The sequence below is a fragment of the Ceratotherium simum genome, chromosome 3 (genome assembly GCF_057802395.1).
Source record: "Ceratotherium simum simum isolate JZ-2026a chromosome 3, ASM5780239v1, whole genome shotgun sequence".
Lineage (NCBI taxonomy): Eukaryota > Metazoa > Chordata > Mammalia > Perissodactyla > Rhinocerotidae > Ceratotherium > Ceratotherium simum.
In genome coordinates, this window is record NC_141902.1 from 17,605,309 (window position 1) to 17,625,073 (window position 19,765).

General features: G+C 34.3%; 1 protein-coding gene across 14 annotated transcripts in view; it reads left to right on the plus strand.

Moving 5' to 3' along the window:
- HECTD1 (HECT domain E3 ubiquitin protein ligase 1) overlaps nt 1-19,765 on the plus strand; it is an 82,525-nt gene that overhangs the window by 35,455 nt on the left and 27,305 nt on the right. For 8 of the 14 annotated variants that reach the window (XM_004421141.3, XM_014780431.2, XM_014780429.2 and 5 more), the window contains exons 11-22: nt 1,349-1,487; nt 1,676-1,846; nt 5,617-5,839; nt 6,395-6,658; nt 6,755-6,831; nt 10,720-10,854; nt 11,954-12,100; nt 13,453-13,547; nt 15,005-15,110; nt 17,375-17,509; nt 18,441-18,580; nt 18,857-19,180. In XM_004421141.3, the coding sequence (XP_004421198.1) occupies nt 1,349-1,487; nt 1,676-1,846; nt 5,617-5,839; nt 6,395-6,658; nt 6,755-6,831; nt 10,720-10,854; nt 11,954-12,100; nt 13,453-13,547; nt 15,005-15,110; nt 17,375-17,509; nt 18,441-18,580; nt 18,857-19,180 (1,956 nt within the window). Of the gene's footprint in view, nt 1-1,348; nt 1,488-1,675; nt 1,847-5,616; nt 5,840-6,394; nt 6,659-6,754; nt 6,832-10,719; nt 10,855-11,953; nt 12,101-13,452; nt 13,548-15,004; nt 15,111-16,779; nt 16,828-17,374; nt 17,510-18,440; nt 18,581-18,856; nt 19,181-19,765 lie in introns of all 14 variants that reach the window. The other 6 variants (XM_087422884.1, XM_087422923.1, XM_087422905.1 and 3 more) reach the window with 1 other exon arrangement.

Sequence of the window (19,765 nt, forward strand, 5' to 3'; positions counted from 1 at the left end):
TAGCCCTGTGACTTTAGTAGACTTATATGCCTTTCTTTGTCTCAGTGTTTTCATCTGTATAGTTGAGCTAATAAAGCCCATTTCATAGGGTTTGTTGTGTGGATTAAATGAGGTGTAATGTTTTTAAAATACGTGAAAGGATTTCTGGCTCATAATGGCTCAACATGTGATAGTGACAGACAGGTAGATAACATATAAACATTCTTATGCTGTTTTAATTGAAATAAATCACAATGTAAAACTACTAAATACTGATTTTACAACCAAATATAAATAGCCATTAACAAAAACTGAAAGGAACTAATCCTGTTAGGGCAGTTTTGCTGTCTCTCTGCCCATCTTTTTCTATATGAATTTGTAATAAAATACTTTATTTAATTAAAGAATACACAGTGTTATGAATTTCTGCTAGAGAGGGTTATGAAATACATAAAATAGAGACCACATGCTGTAGAAAATATAGCTGTGTCATATGCCTCTCTGGACTTGAGTAGTGATTTTTGCCTCGCCATCCTTTCTATGGAAGTCACCTCAAGTGTAATGATATCTACAGCTTGGTGCCTAGAATATTATTAGATGCTCAGAAGATATGTGTTAAATGAATTATTGGCTTTTATGTAATAGGACAGTCTCCTCTTAGTCTATATAATTTAAATGTGTGTGGGTATGTGTCTATTTTATTTTAAAAGAACAGGTTGCTTGAGGTTAATAAAATTGAGGTTTGTTTGTGTGCCTTTATTATCTCCTATGTTCTCAGTAGAGCAGTGGATAAATAGAAGAGAAAGGAGGCATGCCAGGTTGTTAACAGTGGGAATATTTTGGGGCATGGGACTGCTAGGATCTATTTTCATTTATATGAGAGTATAATTATAATGAACGTGGATTTTGAATTTGACAGAGGACAAAAATGCTTAATTTGAAATTTGATTTCCCTATAAACTCCCAAATGTTTTAAGTTGTTTAAGCTTTGGATTTGGGATTATAGGAAATTTTAGGTTAGTTACAATTTATACCATTTATTTTCTTAGTAATTACATTACTCTTGTTCTTCTAAAATTATCATGGCATGTTAACATTCATGCTGGTTAAGTATAAAATAGAATAATAGCACATTTAAGAAAATTATAAAAATAATTTCAGTTTTGATGAGCTCAGTATATTGATAAGAGAAAATAAATGAAATTACCTCAAAAATGAGCATAAGCTGGTGCTAGTATTGTCTCATTTTTTTGAGTGCTTTTTAGCAGAATATATAAAACTTAACATTGTATATTTTAGTTTTCATAGTTGCATTTTGTTTTATTTTAGCTTATCATGGCTTCCTAAAATTCTTTTTTTACTTTTCAAGGAAAGCAAGTCTTGCTCTGATTCGAAAAATGATTCATTTTTGCTCTGAAGCACTATTAAAAGAAGTTTGTGATTCTGATGTTGGTCACAATTTGCCTACGGTGCTGGTGGAAATCACTGCAACTGTCCTTGATCAAGAGGTCAGTTTTTTATCTTTTGTGAAACTCTGGTAGTGTTAATTCCCTTTAGATATTGGTCACTAAAAAATTTAACTATTGTCCTAATTTCAGTAAATCATCATTTTGTCTGTGCAAATTATTGTATTTGTCTATTCCAGGCAACTAAACTTATTTTTATAATTTTTCCTTAATTTCCTTTTTTTTCCCAGGATGATGATGATGGGCACTTGCTGGCTTTGCAGATCATAAGGGATTTAGTAGATAAAGGTGGTGATATTTTTTTGGATCAGCTAGCCAGACTTGGTGTAATTAGCAAAGTGTCAACTTTGGCAGGTCCTTCCTCTGACGATGAGAATGAAGAAGACTCAAAACCAGAAAAAGTGAGTGGTCTTAATTGTAGTGGTATTAGGAATAGAGGTTCTTTTGAGGAAATCTAGTTCCAATTTATAATGGGTTTTGACAAAATAATGCCAATATCAAGTAATATAATTTTTAAAAATTTGATCAGTTTTCTTTTAACAGATATTATCGATAAAATTTAAAACTTACAGAAAAGTTGCAAATAAAGAATATCAGGGTATCCTCTATCCAAATTCACTAATTATTGACATTTGGCCCCATTTGCTTTATCATTTGCACACTCATTTATGTGTATGTCTATGTGTGTGAGTGTGTGTGTACATTTTTAAAATATTTGAGAGAAGCTGGATACACAGTGCCCCTTTTTACACCTAAAAAGTTCACCAAAAACCGGGACATTCTCTTATATAATCCTAGTATAGCTATCAAAATCAGGAAATTTAATATTTATATAAAACCATATCTAATCCAGAGACTATATTCAAATTTGCCATTGTCCTTAGTAGCAATTTTTTTCTTCCTGGTCCAGAATCCAATCCAGGAAAACATACTGCATTTAGTTATTATGTTCCTGAGAACCTGCAACAATTTCTCAGCCTTTTCTTTTTCTTTCATAGCCTTGACATTTTTGAACAGGACAGACCATTTAATTTGGACTTTGACTCTCACTTTGCATTTATGTCATGTTTCTTCATGATTAGATTCAGGTTATGTGCTTTTAGCAGGGAGACTATAGAGGTGATGTTATGTCTTTCTCAGTGCACAGTGTGCCTTCTCAGAGGCATGTGAGGTCTCTCTGCTCTCTTTTTTTTTTTAAAGATTTTATTTATTTATTTATTTTTCCCCTCAAAGCCCCAGCAGATTGTTGTATGTCATAGCTGCACATCCTTCTAGTTGCTGTATGTGGGACGAGGCCTCAGCATGGCTGGAGAAGCAGTGCGTCCGTGTGCGCCCGGGGTCCGAACCCAGGCCGCCAGCAGCAGAGCACGCGCACTTAACTGCTGAGCCACGGGGCCGGCCCGTCTCTCTGCTCTCTTGCTGATGATGTTAATTGGGATCACTTGGTTATGTTTGTCTCTGCCAGGTTTCTCTGTTGTCAAGCTACTTTTTCCTTTTGGAATTAATAAGTAATTTGTGGGGAGATAATTTGAGACTATGTACATATGCCATTCCTCATTAAACCTTTACCTACTAGTTTCAGTATCCATTAATAGTTCTTGCCTTAGATTACAAATTTAAAATATACCTTATTTGTCTCTACTGATTGCCGGAAATGATTTAGTCCTAACATTTAGTGAATGCTTACTATATATTAGTGACAGACTAGTAATATTTTTGAGAAAATGGTAGAGTATGGGTTATTTTATTTTATTTTTTGTGAGGAAGATCAGCCCTGAGCTAACAACCATGCTAATCCTCCTCTTTTTGCTGAGGAAGACCGGCTCTGAGCTAACATCTATTGCCAATCCTCCTCCTTTCTTCTTCCCCAAAGCCCCAGTAGATAGTTGTATGTCATAGTTGCACATCCTTCTAGTTGTTGTATGTGGGACGTGGCCTCAGCATGGCCGGAGAAGCAGTGTGTCGGTGTGCACCCGGGATCCGAACCCGGGCCGTCAGTAGTGGAGCACGCGCACTTAACCGCTAAGCCACGGGGCTGGCCCTAGAGTATGGGTTATAATTGTAGAATCCTGAGGGGGTGAGTTTATGTGCGTGTGTGTTTCCTAAATTACTGGAGGATTTAAGAAAAAACAAAACAAAACAAGAAGTGATGTCGGGGTTCATCCCCCTAGAATTCTTTCATTCAAGAAATAAGTTACAGATCCCAGCAATCTTTTTGTAGAAAATAACAGGCAGATTCTAACATTTATATGGAAGTGCAAGGGACCTGGAATAGCCAAAGTAACCTTGAAAAGGAACAAAGTTGAAGGACATACACCAGCACATTTCAAGTCTTATTATAAAGCTATAGTAATCAAGACCATGTGGTAGGGGTGTAAAAATAGATTAATGGCCCACATATATATGGTCAATTAATTTTCAACCAAAGTGCTAAGGCAATTCAATCAGGAAAGGATGATCTTTTCAGAAAATGATGCTTGAACAAGTGGATAGCATATGCAAAAAAATGAAATCTTAATCCTTACTATATAATAGCAAAACAAAAATTAACAGAAAATGAATCATAGACTAAAATGTATTGGCTAAAATTGTAAAACTTCTAGAGGAAAAAGAAGAAAATTGTAGTGATCTTGAGCTTGACAAAGATTTCTTAAATAGGACGTTAAAAGATTATACTATAAAAGAAAAAAAAATCAACCAATTGTCCTTCATCAAAATTAAACTTTTGCTCTTCAAAATACATTGTTTAGGAAATAAAAAGGCAAGCCAGAAAACTCTCTCAGATTTTGTCTGAGAACATCTTTATTTGGCCTTCATTTTTGATGGATGTTTTCAGTGCCTACAAGGACTCTTGGCGGATCATTTTCCAGCATTTTAAGAGATTTCCACTGTCACTTGACATGCATAGTCTCTACGAAAAGTTTGCTATAATTCTCATCTTAGTTCCTTTGTATGTAATGCATCTTTTCCTCTGACTATTTTTAAGATTTTATTGCTGTTTTTTAGCAATTTCACTTTGATGTGCTTTGCTGTATTTGGTGTGTGTGTGCGTGTGCATGTGTGGGTGTCCAACCCTGCTCAGGATTGTTTAATTTTCTTTGATCTGTGGGCTTATAGTTCTTGTCATACTTGGAAAAATTTCAGGTATTAGGATGGGGATTTTCTACTCTGGCTGTTTGGATTGCTGACGTCTGACCACCTTGTGTGCTCTCTGGGAATTTGTGTAGCTTACACTTTTCCAGTTGCTCTTTGCCCAACCTTATAGAGTATCACCCTATACATGAGTGGTCTAGTACTCAGTAGAGACTTAGGGTGACCACTTTGCATATTTCCAGAGGTCTTTTTTACTTGGCTCCCTAAGCCTGAGCTCAGCCTCTACATATTCCATTTGGCTTAGCCTCTTCAAACATATCTCCATTTGCTTAACTCATACTGCTGCTAGACTCTGTTCCCTCTTCTTAAGACCTTAGCCAGAAAATTGTGTCTGAGCTTAAGGGGCTTACCTTGTTTGTTTCCATTTTGTGGAGATTCCAGTCCTATGTTGCTTGTTTTCTAATGTTTGAAAACACTTTTTCATATATTTTGTCTAGTCTTTAGTTGTTTACAATGGATAGGCAAGTCTTTGTCCTTGTTAATCTGTCATGGCCTGGAAGACAAGTACTTAAGTTTAGAGAAATTTATCATCGATATTTTACAATCTTATTTAGTGTTATAAGCTACTTCAGGGAAAAAACAGTTAAAAAAATACTTAATTTTTTTTAAAGTATAACAAGTCTTTATGAAGTTTAAAAGTACTTTACCCATACATGCACACATGCACACGCACTACAAGTTTATATATGTTTATGATGAATAGTCTCAATATTTAAATGTTGTCAAGAAAATAAAAATTTTTTAGCATACCAGGCTAGGCAAACAATATTTAGAAGTTGTTGGCTTTTTTATAACTTGTCATTATTTATGTGAATTTCTTAACATTTTAGAACTTATTTGTAAGATGTAGTTACAGGTAATTAGTTGAACCAATACATATTAAACTAGAGGCAACTGAATATTATGTTCAGGATATTTTAATTCTAAATTTGATTCATGGTCATGTTTTAAAAATACTTAGGAATATTTGGAGTAGAAATTATTTTCCATGTTTCACTGAATAATTTTACACATTTAGGAAGATGAACCACAGGAAGATGCTAAAGAATTGCAGCAAGGTAAACCATACCATTGGAGAGACTGGTCAATCATTAGGGGAAGGGACTGCTTATACATATGGAGTGATGCAGCAGCCTTGGAATTATCTAATGGCAGTAATGGATGGTTCAGATTTATCTTGGATGGAAAACTTGCCACCATGTATTCAAGTGGTAGTCCTGAAGGTGGATCAGATAGTTCAGGTAAATGAATGTTTCTATTAAAATGTTTTACTCATTTCTGTAATTTTGGTAATTTGTTTCTTTGCTCATATTTTTGCTACCATTGTCATAGAAATACAACATCCTTGATGATCATGTGGCCAGTTTCTTTAACACCAACAGAGAAAAAGTGTTGTGCCATGAAAGCATTTCATAAATGCCTTTTTGTTGTTTGAGACAAGGAATAGCGTTGTATCTACTTTTAATCTCTCTAATTTTTTACATAAAGCTGCCTTTTATCAGGTAGTGGTGAACTGCGTGTATGTGATGCTGTCTCAAGTTGGATCTTTTCCCAAAAACCTTATACTTTAAAAAATTATGGCTGTAGCATTGCTTTTATGCCTGAACCTAAGTATGTCAAACCAGTAAGAGTGTACCAAAGAAGAAAACTCTGCTAATGAAGTTTTATTAATGAAATTGATATTCCAGTAGGTAGTTTACATTAAAAAGAAAAACATGGAATATTCGAAAGGAATACGGTTTTGAAACAATATTTGAAAGGAATAAAGTTTTAAAACAATCATTTTTTTTTTATAGAAAGCAGAAGTGAATTCTTAGAGAAGTTACAAAGAGCTCGAGGCCAAGTAAAGCCATCTACTTCAAGTCAACCTATACTCTCAGCACCAGGACCCACTAAGCTCACTGTAGGGAATTGGTCACTAACATGTTTGAAGGAAGGAGAAATTGCTATTCATAACTCAGATGGTCAGCAAGCAACAATACTGAAGGAAGATTTACCTGGTTTTGTATTTGAATCTAATAGAGGAACCAAACATTCATTTACTGCAGAAACTTCTCTTGGTAAGTATAAAAGTATGTAAGTTTAGCAGATAAGAATAAATGAATATGTTAAATTGCAATAAAATATGCTTTGTGAAATGTCCTTTTTTTTTTAAGGTTCAGAATTTGTGACTGGCTGGACTGGCAAAAGAGGCAGAAAACTGAAGTCTAAGTTAGAAAAAACAAAGCAAAAGGTATATTTGTAAAGTGTGCTGGGTTTTTCTTGTCTTTTATACTGACATGGTGAGGCTTCAATGGTAGATTCTAAGCATTTAAAAAACTGAGCCCTATAACTAACGTAAGCTACCCTAATCTAACATTTTAGTTTTCCTTTTTCTGTGCTCATTATTTTTTTTTTTTTGAGGAAGATTAGCCCGAGCTAACATGAAGATTAGCCCTGAGCTAACATCCACTGCCAATATTCCTCCTTTTTTCCTCTTCTCCCCGAAGCTGCAGTAGATAGCTGTATGTCACGGTTGTACATCCTTCTAATTGCTCTGTGTGGGACACCACCTCAGCATGGCTTGATGTGTGGTGCATAGGTCCATGCCCAGGATCCAAACAGGCCAACCCCGGGCCATCGAAGCAGAGCACGCGAACCTAACCGCTACACCACCAGGCCAGCCCCTGTGCTCGTTATTTTTCCACAATATGTATACATTTACTTATAATTTTTATACGTATACTAAACACCAACATTAAAACAGAGACAAAATGGAATTGAGACAAAAAGTAAAATTTATTAATGTTGTTAATGTCACAAAAACTTTAAACTCATGCTTTAATTATTATTAATGATAGTTATATTTTTAGAGATACAGTGAGATTGAAAATGCATCGTTATATTTTACAATCCTGATTTAATACTTTGTGATAAAGCAACTTGAATGCCTGGTTCTAGATTCAGATTGTTTTGATGCTTAATGGCCATCTTAGATGAAATCAGTTTCAAAAAGATACAGGAGCAAATCCATTATTGACTCCACCTTCAGAATCACGATACTATTTTGAAAATTTTATCCATTAAGTATACGTTGATTTTTTTAAAAATTTAGGTCCAGTATATTTCCATCTTTATTATATCCATTGTTACTGCTTTTTTTTTATTTTTAAAAGAGAAAATAAAATAATCTCATAGATTCAAAATTCTATGATGAGAAATATTTTTATTTTACCTATAATAATGATATAAAATAGTTTTTTCATACGGCACGTGAAGAATGCTTTTAGTTGGTTGGGATTGCAGGGATACTTGTGTTTTTAGGGCTTTGGCCATAGAAATAGTAGTAATAGGTTTTATTTGGAACCCACTGGTTCCAAATGGGTTCATTTTCATTTGTTAATGTGCTGGGCCATCCCAAGGATATTTCCAGTTGCTAGACCTTGGAAAGAACATGCGTGCTTGCCATTATAGATATATGTATTTTGGCCGGCCCTGTGGCTTGGTGGTTAAGTGCGCGCGCTGCAATGCTGGCGGCCCGGGTTCGGATCCCGGGTGCGCATCGAGGCACCACTTCTCCGTCCATCCTGAGGCCGAGTCCCACATGCCGCAACTAGAAGGATGTGCAGCTATGACATACAACTATCTGCTGGGGCTTTGGGGGGAAAAAAGAAAATAAATAAAATCTTTAAAAAAAAAAAAAAAAGATATATGTATTTATATATATAACCTCTGTAGCTATATATATTATGCTTGCTTCCGTTTTTTTTTTTTTTTTTGTGAGAAAGATTGGCCCCGAGCTAACATCTGTGCCTATCTTCCTCTATTTTGTATGTGGAACACTGCCACAGCATGGCTTGATGAGTGGTGCATAGGTCTGTGCTTGGGATCTGAACCTGCAAACCCCAGGCCACCAAAGCGTGTGAACTTAACCACTGTGCCACCAGGCCAGCCTCTGCTTCCATGTTTTTTAATAAGAGTGTGAGGCCAGAGATTTCTTCTAATTCAGGATATCTTAAGGGTATTTGAGGAAGAAATATCTTAATTGAAGATAGCCATTAGATGCTAAAAGGAATTTGAACTAAATACAGTCGATTTTCGTTATTCATGGTTGTTATGTTGTGTAAAGTTGCCATGAATACTGAACTGTTGCTCCTAAGGGAAGTACAGGGTTATGTTCCTGTGAGGCTCTGGTCACATTTTTGTCAACTGATCCATACATAACCTTGTTTTATGTGTGTTTCCATATAAAAACACCATATTTAATATGTATTGTTGATTTGTTAATGTTGAACTTGTGGCTAACAGCACTGTTATGCCTGAACGAGGCTTATTTAACACACATGTTTTCTCCATAAAACATATGTACCTTCCTGTGCTTAGAACACTGGGCAGCAATTCAGCACTATGTTTGGGAGTCATTTTAAACTGTGAAGTCACCAACAAAAAAGCACAAAAATGTGAAAAACATGGCACAAAATAGACTGTGAAAAGGACACTAGTTTATAGTGTGAGAGCTAAAACAAGAGGGTAGAGTGTCACCTTGTTTGACCTCACCTGAGAACATGCATGTGAGGCAACTCAAAAGTTTTTTCAGTGTGCTGTGCCTACCCACAAATGACTGGGAAAGCACTGCAAGGATTGTCTTGGGGATTACAAATGAATGTTAGTGAGTAGTGAATTTGCAAATACAGAATTCTCAGATAATAAGGAGGATCAACTGTAATTCTTTATAAAACTACCACTCAGCCATCGCAGGAGTTTCTTGGAATACCTGATATGTTGTATTACCCACCAAATATAGAACTCACAGGAACTGAAATTTCACAATAGAGAAGAAAAGTAAATCAAAGAAAACACAGTCTCAGTCCTATATTTTCATTTTTAAAAAAAATAATTAATTCAGTTGCTTGAAATCAGTGGTAACTTAGTGACCATGTGGCTATTCTTTTGTGTATAAAGCAGTACGTTTCAAAATCTGCTAATTTTAGGGGCCAGTCTGGTGGCACAGTGGTTAAGTGTGCGTGCTTCACTTCGACAGCCCGGGGTTCACAGGTTCGGATTCTGGGCACAGATTTACACACCGCTCATCAAGCCATGCTGTGGCAGGCGTCCCACATACAAAATAGAGGAAGATGGCACAGATGTTATCTCAGGGCTAGTCTTCCTCACCAGAAAAAACAAAAACACACTAATTTAGGTAAAAATAATTTTAACTATTAGTTTTAACCTCAGTTTTATTTATTAATATTGTTTTATAAAGGGATAATTTCCTCAGTGTCATATCCAGAACTTACTTATCTTTTAATTTTGAACAGTATATCAAAATAGAATGGAAAGATATTATTAATTCATTTAGAGAGTGAATTTTTTTCTATTACATTAGGATTATACTAGGTTAGTTTGTGATTTAAATGAAATTGCATAAGTCCTAAATTTACATTATTTAAGCATTTTTTTTAAAGAGTGTTAGGTACTAAATTTCATCAGATCCAAGCCTAGGACATGTATGGGTTATTCTCTCAAATAACATTAATTTAACTTAAATGAGAGATAATAATCAGTGCCCAAACTGACAGTACAGTCATTCTTTCTCATGATGAAATATGTAACTATATGAGCATCATATATACTTTGTGTGAATAATATAAACAGAAAAAAGACATAAAACCTAAGGTATACCCCAGAATGTTAAAAGGTTCAACTTTGGTTGATAGAATTATAGATGGCTTAATTTTCTTTTCTTTTTTTTTTTTTTTTTTTGCTTATTTGTATTGTTGAAATGTTTGCTTTTATAAAACACTTTGCTTTTATAGAAAAGAGCAGAGTTAATTTTTGGCAGGTTGTTAAATTTGGTTTAAATGAAACAAGCTGCTATTTGGCATATGAATACAAAGTTTAAATAACCAGAAATTAAAATTATGAGTTCTTTTATTTGACACTGCTAAAATTTACTAGAGTACTTTTTCAGCCATTTAACCTTTTGACGTAGATGAATAAAAGTAGTAACATTTTTTGAAAGTTGATAATGGCACAAATAATTCTAAAAGTTGCATGTATATATATGTCTGTGTAAAACGGAAGATTTGGTAAAATTATTACTTGTAGTGAAAATTCACCTTTGCTATTTTTATGTTGGTAGGTACGAACTATGGCTCGAGATTTGTATGACGACCACTTTAAAGCTGTTGAAAGCATGCCTCGTGGAGTAGTGGTCACACTCAGAAACATCGCAACTCAGTTAGAGTCCTCTTGGGAACTTCATACAAATAGACAAGTATGTTGGCCTCTAGATTTCATGACACACTGTGATCTTGCTTTAGTTTTTCCCCTTTATCCTTTATATTCCGGGTATTGATTAGGGGTCAGCAAATTATCACCCACTTGCAAAATTTGACCTGCCACCTATTTTTGTATGGCTTTGTGAAGTAAGAATTTTACATTTTAGGGTCGGCCCTGTGGCTTAGCAGTTAAGTGCTCGTACTCCGCTACTGGCGGCCCAGGTTCGGATCCCGGGAGCGCATCGACCCACCACTTCTCCGGCCATGCTGAGGCCGTGTCCCACATACAGCAACTAGAAGGATGTGCAACTATGACATACAACTATCTACTGGGGCTTTGGGGAAAGAAAAGGAGGAGGATTGGCAATAGATGTTAGCTCAGAGCTGGTCTTCCTCAGCAAAAAGAGGAGGATTAGCATGGATGTTAGCTCAGGGCTGATCTTCCTCACAAAAAAAAAAAAAGCGCATTTTACATCTTTAAGTGGTTGAAGACAAATCAAAAGTAAGAGTAGGGGGCCTGCCCGGTGGTGCAAGTGGCTAAGTGCGTGCGCTGCTCTGCAGCGGCCTGGGGTTCGCCGGTTCGGATCCTGGGCGCGCACCGACGCACCGCTTGGCAAGCCATGCTGTGGCGGCATCCCATATAAAGTGAAGGAAGATGGGCATGGATGTTAGCCAGGGCCAGTCTTCCTCAGCAAAAAGAGGAGGATTGGCAGATGTTAGCTCAGGGCCGATCTTCCTCACAAAAAAAGTAAGGGTAATATTTCATGATACATGAAAATTATATGAAAGTATAATGTTAATGTCCATAAGTAGTTTTATTGCTCACAGCCTTGCTCATTCATTTACACATTGTCTGTGACTACTTTGGTGGCTACAGTGGCAGAGTTCAATAGGTGTGACAGACCACATGGCCTGTAAAGCCTAAAATATTTACAATCGGCCCTTTACAAAAAAATTTGCTGACCCTGGTAGAGATAATTTGCATTAATAATTTAATCTTCTTAATCTTATTTATTATCTAATTAAAATGTTCTGCTAAATTAAGTATATCAAGACCTGTTGTTTTTGTTTCATTAAAAATTTTTTTTCTTTTAGTGTATTGAGAGTGAGAACACTTGGAGAGATTTAATGAAGACAGCTTTAGAAAATCTAATTGTACTTTTGAAGGATGAAAACACAATTTCACCATACGAAATGTGCAGCAGTGGCTTGGTGCAAGCCCTTCTTACTGTTTTAAACAACGTAAGTTTATGAAGTAGTACAGAACCAAGTGTATAGTTTTAAAAGTGATTTGTAGCTACACATTTATCAGAGTGATATTTACTTTGTTTTGTCAAGAAATATTAAAAGGGGCTGGCCCCGTGGCTTAGCGGTTAAGTGTGCGCGCTCCGCTGCTGGCGGCCCGGGTTCGGATCCCGGGCACGCACGGACGCACCGCTTCTCCGGCCATGCTGAGGCCGCAACCCACGTACAGCAACTGGAAGGATGTGCAACTATGACATACAACTATCTACTGGGGCTTTGGGGGAAAAAATAAATAAAAAAAAAAAAAAAGAAAAAGAAATATTAAAAAACTAAGTTATACATGTTAATATTTATTATTTCTCCAGCTTTTAAGTTATATCGTTAGTTTGAGCCAATTGAAATAATTGAGTCTGTTAAGATTTTTGAGTTACCCGATTATAATTTGTTCAAGATTTTGTTGAACAAAACACTTACTTTAGCCTAAGATTTAACATTATTCATTGATCTGATTTCCTCATAACTTACATAAAGTAGATTTAGTCTATAGACCTTATATACCTAAATTGTTTGCATAAAATTAATTTATGAGCAATGACAGTTTAGGAAGTTTATGTGAATATTTGACAAGTATTTGCTAATAACCTTATATTTCTCTTCAATTTAGACTACTTTTAGTATCTTTATTATGATAAAAATTTTTCCTCTCTTTTAATGAAACTTACTTATTATAACAAATATAACAAATTCTAACAAAAGTATAAAAAGTGAAAGTTTTCTCCCCATTTCAGTTCTATTTGCCTTTCTAATTTCTCAATCTTAATCATTGTATGTACTGATACACTCTTAAGATTCACTTTTTCAATCAGTCTCATATTTCCTTCATTAATTTTACCATTTGCATTTATTTCCATTTATTAAAATTATATTGGTATATCACATTATTATCACTTAGTAATATCTATGAAATCATTGTTTTAATATACCAGTTATATTTTTTCTAATACTAGTTTTAAAGTAAATAGTACAGTTAAAATGCAAAATGTTCATAAATAATCTGAAATCACCTTACATACTATATTTTGGGAAAAACTGACTTAACAGTGTAATTGCTACTCCGTTATAACATTGAAGAAGGAAAAAAAAAAAATCCATGTAGATGTTAGCCGTGGTCTACTAGTCATATAGTAAAAAGAATTTTAATTGAAAGAAAATGATGATTTCACTTAGATTGTATTGCTTATTTAGTAATAATATATTAATATTCATCTTTGTAGCATATGTTTTCAGTAAATTTCAGTAACAGCTTTAAAACATTTTTTATGTGCTTCTTTCCTTTTTGTTTTGTTTAGACCGTGGATTTAGATATGAAACAAGATTGTAGTCAACTGGTAGAAAGAATAAATGTTTTTAAAACAGCCTTTAGTGAAAACGAAGATGAAGAAAGGTAAATCCCCAAATTTGTTTTAATTTGATGTTTGCAGTGATTGCAAGTTGGTATACTTCCTTTAAGATAGAGTCTAATATAGTATTTATACACAAAATCAGAACGTTTTTATTCAATAAGAAAGTAGCTTATATTATAAATATATAATAAAAGATTTTTAAAGCACTTCTAATCTAATAGAATAAAAGAAAAATTACATCTGCTATAAATGCAGCTGACCACTTAGTTTAAATCAGATACCTCTTTAAGATACAACTGGAGGGGCCAGCCCAGTGGCGTAGCAGTTAAGTTCTCACGCTTTGCTTCCGCAGCCTGGGGTTTAGCAGTTTGAATCCTTGGCGCAGACCTACTCACCACTGATCAAACCATGCTGAGGTGGTGTCCCACATAGAAGAACTAGAAGGACCTACAGCTAGGATATACAACTGTGTAGTGGAGCTTTGGGGAGAATAAGAAAAAGAGGAAGATTGGCAACAGATGTTAGCTCAGGGCCAATCTTCAAAAAAAAAAAAAAAAGGATATAACTGGAAATTTGAACACTGCGTAAATGTTTGATGTGAATTAATAATTGTTAATTCCTTTTTAGGTGTGATAATATGATTTTTTTAAAGAATTCTTCCTTTGTAGAGATACATACTCAAAATATTTCTGGATGAAATGATACATTCTCTGGGATTTTCTTCAAAATGTATGGGAAGGAGAGAAATAGGTGGGATGTAGATAGAAGTCGATTGCCCATTTGTAGACAGTAGTTGAAGCTGGGTCCTGGGTTGAGGAAGGTTCATTTTATTTACTTTTGAATGTGATTGAATTTTTAAAATAATAAATGAAATTCAATTTCATTAATTTTAAATACCATTTTAGATGAGTGCATTACATTTTAAAATAAATGTAAGTGTAAAATAAAATGCCTTATTTTATGGATGTATAATAATTTATTGAAATATTACTGTAGTAAACATTTTAGCTCTTTGCAAATTATTACTAATACTAAAATATACTTGTCTCAAGGGACACATCTTTTTATGTAAATTCCTTTAAGTGGAATACTCAGTTAAAGGTTATAGATGATTTTTAAAGGTTTTTGATACAAATTGTCAAATTATTTTCCAGAAGCATTATGCCAATGTTGCCTTGCCAACAAATACTGTTATTTTCAAAACTTTGCTGCTTTATATATCCTTTTATATGTATCGAATATTACATAATAAAATTGTTTAAACTTTAAAAAATAAATTACACATCTACATTGAATGCAATTTATAAGTGCAGTATTTTATTCTTAAGTGAAGGAAATTGAGTTATGAGTATCTTTGCTTACTCAGATGTGATCTAATACAAAATTAAACTCTGCGCTCACAGTAAGGGTCTATGTGAAGTTGCTCACTGCAGTTTCTGTATGAACTTTTGCATGCAATTATATAAAAGCTCTTAACAATTATTTTTTTCGTTCACAGTCGACCAGCAGTTGCATTAATTAGAAAGTTAATAGCTGTACTAGAATCTATTGAACGTCTACCTCTTCATTTGTATGATACTCCCGGATCCACATATAACCTCCAGGTACCGTGAAAAATGCAGTTGCTATTATTGCTGAATGCATTTAGGATCAGTCTTGTACTTTTCTTAAAAACAAAAACTTTCGTATTGTATAAAGTAACAATTCTGCTTAATCCTTAAAGACTTTAACCCTAATGCCATTTGATTTTTTTTTTTTATTGTTAATTAATTATTTTTTTTGTGAGGAAGATAACAGCCCTGAGCTAACATCCATGCCAATCCTCCTCTTTTTGCTGAGGAAGACTGGCCCTGGGCTAACATCTGTGCCCATCTTCCTCTACTTTATATGGGATGCCGCCACAGCATGGCCTGACAAGCAGTGCCTTGGTGCACGCCCAGGATCCAAACCTGGTCCACCAGCAGTGGAGCGCGCGCACTTAACCGCTACCCCACGGGGCGGCCCCTGTTTGTTTTTTTAAATGACTCTTGAATGTATTAATATTTCAGTTTTCTTTTGTTTAATCAAATCGCTATGGATTTTCAATAAATATTTATTGTAAGTAGTAAATCATATTTGGTAGATTGTAAGTGGAAAAAGACATGTTATCAGTGGAAAAAGCAGGAAAAAAGGGTCCTTTTGTTCTAGAATTATCGGTTAAGTCCCTTCATCTCTGTGTGTAACAACATATGAGAAAATGTAAAAATATTTTAAGCACAATTTTATTGTTGTTGTTTTCTTTATGTCATTGGTTAGAACCAGATGGCCTTCCTTAGCCGTTCCTATTGATCCTTTCAGAAATCAATCATTATCATATGGTTTTATAATGAGCCTATTTTCTTCCTAAATGTTATTTGGTTGACATTCTCTTTTATTTATTCAATTATTCTTTTGTTAGCAGCTGGGATCCAGGTATGAACAGGCAAAACAAATAGTCTTACTGCTAATATCCCAAGCCAGATCTTTATCACATGTTCTGTGGGTTACTTTAGTATTTCCTGGCAGGTCTTAACTTTATCCAACCTATTCTGCATTCTACTGCATGGAATAGTTTCTTTTAAATATAGCCTTTAATAAGTGACTAAGAATCTATATTTGCCAAAACAATGCCTACTCAAGGCAAAAAACTTGCCATACCCCCAAGAACCCAGTAGTGTTACCGAAGCCACTGGACTCCCAGACGAGAGAGCTTGTTCAGGAAATTACAGTATAGTTAGTGCTCCTGACATTGTATATATATTCAACAAGATGTAGAGATCTACTTTGTGTTTTATTTCAAACAGAATAATATAGAGGAGCAAAGGGATTTTTTTTTCCATCCACCCGTTTTTTAAAATGTATTTTATTTATTTATTTATTTGTTTATTTATTTATTTATTTTTTGTGAGGAAGATCAGCCTCGAGCTAACATCTGTCACCAATCCTCCTCTTTTTTTGCTGAGGAAGATTGGCCCTGGGCTAACGTGCGCCCACCTTCCTCCACTGTATATGCGACGCCGCCACAGCGTGACTTGACAAGTGGTGCGTTGGTGCGCCCCCAGAATCCGAACCCCAGGCCGCTGCAGAGGAGCACGTGCACTTAACCCTTAGGCCACTTGGCTGGCCCTCCATCCCTTTTAAGTCTTTATCTTGGATACGTGAATGAAGTAGAGATAGGTCTCAAAGACTGGAAATTCCCCTGCTTATACAGTCCTAGGAGTACCAAAATCTTTTATTATGTGCTTCTCATTTCAGGAGACTGTGCAAGATACAAAGATAGGAAGGCTAGGAAGGTGCCCTCTGGTAATTTTGCAGTCTAAAATGCTACCCAAATGCACATATGAATATTTAATTTTGTGTCTATAGGAATTAAGATTTTTATAGAAATGAAGTTACCTAAAATTGCTAGTCTCATACATGTCACTTAATCAAACATATTGGATTAGAAGCTGTCTTGAATTTTTTAAGGTTTATTAGCCATAGATTATTTTATATATTTTAGCTTTAAGGGAATAAGTTAATTAGCTAATTTTCATAACTTACCTGGAAAATTGAGAGTTATAAGTTAGAGATGTAATACTTTTTTTGAAGTATTTTGTGATAATTTTATTTAAACCATATGTATTTGAAGTTGTTTAGAAATTCTAAGTAAACTTTGTTTTTTTCTTGAAAGCCAATATCATTTATTCAGAGGACTTAAAAAAAAACATTTAATGTAAGACAGACATTGATCCTTCCTTTATGGTTATACTTTATAAATCTCAATTACTATGTTCATGTAACATGTCTCATTTTTACAATTCTAAGAAAACAAGGTATTTTCTGATGCATTTTGATCATTTCTGTGTAGATACTTACAAGAAGATTAAGATTTCGGTTGGAACGTGCACCTGGTGAAACTGCATTGATAGACAGGACTGGCAGGATGTTGAAGATGGAACCTTTAGCCACAGTTGAATCTCTGGAACAGTATCTCTTAAAAATGGTGAGTTTTTGGCAAGAGCATGGTGAAATAAGCATTCTCTGCTGTGGTTTAGCCCTTTAGAAAAGTATTTTGAGAAGTATGTATCCAGAGTTATGGTAATACAGTTTGACTTAGTAATTCCATTTTTAGGAATCTATTCTAAGAAAAGAATCTTTATACAGGCATATCTCGGAGATATTGCTGGTTTAGTTCCAGACCACTGCAATAAAGTGAATATCACAATAAAGCAAATCACATGAGTTTTTGGTTTCCCAGTGTATATAAAAGTTATGTTTACACTATACTGTAGGCTATTAAGTGTGCGATAGCATTATGTCTAAAAAAATGTATAAAAACAAACCAATCTACATACCTTAAGTAAAAAATACTTTGTTGCTAAAAAATGCTAACCATCATATGAACGTTCAGCAAGTTGTAATCTTTTTGCTGCTGGAGGGTCTTGTAAAAAAACACAATATCTGTGATACACAATAAAGTGAAGCAATAAAATGAGGTATGCCTGTACATTATAAATGGTTTCTTCATAAAGATGTTTATTATAGTTATTTGTAATCCTAAAATAGTGAACAAAACCTTAATGCCTATCACTAACAGAATATCAAGTTGATGATTATTTCCATTAATTTGAATATTATCTCGCTAATAAAAAATATAAAGACTGATAAGAGAAAAACTGTTTTTGTACAGTACGATCAAGACTTTGTTTTAGCCTATCTGTTGAAATAATAGACTAAAGAAATACTCTATGATATTAATAGTGGGGTACTTTGGTTGTGGAAATTTCTGTTTGTTTTTTTTTTTCTCCAAATCCTTTTTAATGAGTATTCGTTATAATAAAACAATTCACATTAAAGGGATAGGAAAAAAGTGGGCAATACATTTGAAAATAGCATTATTAAGGTGAGTGTTTTCTGTCTTTTCTTGGGTTTAGGTAGCAAAGCAGTGGTATGATTTTGACCGATCTTCATTTGTTTTTGTTCGAAAATTAAGAGAAGGCCAAAATTTTATATTTCGGCACCAGCATGATTTTGATGAGAATGGAATCATTTACTGGATTGGGACAAATGCCAAGTAAGTCATTTAATTTAATGTAGAGTGAAAACATTCACCTGGAAAAAGAATTCTAAGTAGTAGAATAAAATGGAGTATCCTGCAGTTCAAGGAACTTTGTTTTATAGGTTAAGTTTAAGACTATCCAAATTACTATTTATGAAGGAAAAAAATCTAAATTGTTAATTGTAGAATTTTTTTTACTTAATATAATTTTTTGTGGGAAGAAAATCGAATATGAACAAATGAAATTATTTTAGTAGTGTTAACTGCTAATTTTTCTTTATTTTTGTATAGAACTGCATATGAATGGGTAAATCCAGCTGCTTACGGACTTGTAGTAGTAACATCATCAGAAGGAAGAAATCTACCTTATGGCCGCTTAGAAGACATATTAAGTCGTGATAATTCAGCTTTAAATTGTCATAGCAATGATGATAAGAATGCCTGGTTCGCCATAGATCTGGGTCTCTGGGTGATACCATCAGCATATACACTTCGTCATGCTCGTGGTTATGGAAGGTCTGCACTAAGAAATTGGGTTTTCCAGGTATCCAAAGATGGACAGAACTGGACTTCTTTGTATACCCATGTTGATGACTGCAGTCTCAATGAACCAGGGTTAGTTGAGGAGTCTTTGCAAATTGGAAAACTCAATAAAGAGCTTTGTTTATTTTATAATTGTATACCCTTAGAGCTCTCTTCTTTGTGAGATATTGAAGCAAGATTTTCTTTCTAAAAACATCACTTGATACTATAATTTAGGTATTAAAACTTGGAAATACTGACTTCACCAAAACTTTGTCAAAAGCTTTAAACATTAGTAGAAAGCTGAGCTTATTTATTTAAAAAGAAATAGATATATAGCTATATGGGTGTATATATAGCACACTAATAAAAACCCCCAAAAAATGAAATCAGCTTTTAACTAAACTTTCCATATAGTCACATAATGTATGTGCCTAGTCAACAAATTAACAGTGGCTATTGCTGGTTATAGAATTATGGCTGACTTTTAAATTTTTCTTATTTCTATGTATCTCTTTTCCTAAGTTTTATATATTGGTCATATATTATTTTTTTAAAGACAGACGGTCAGCATGATATTTCTAAAAAATTTAGTTTTAATAGGTTTTAATTGTACATTGTAGCACATTTTGATGGGTAGATAGAGTGTGGAGTTAAATTATTTTCTGCATTTGATAG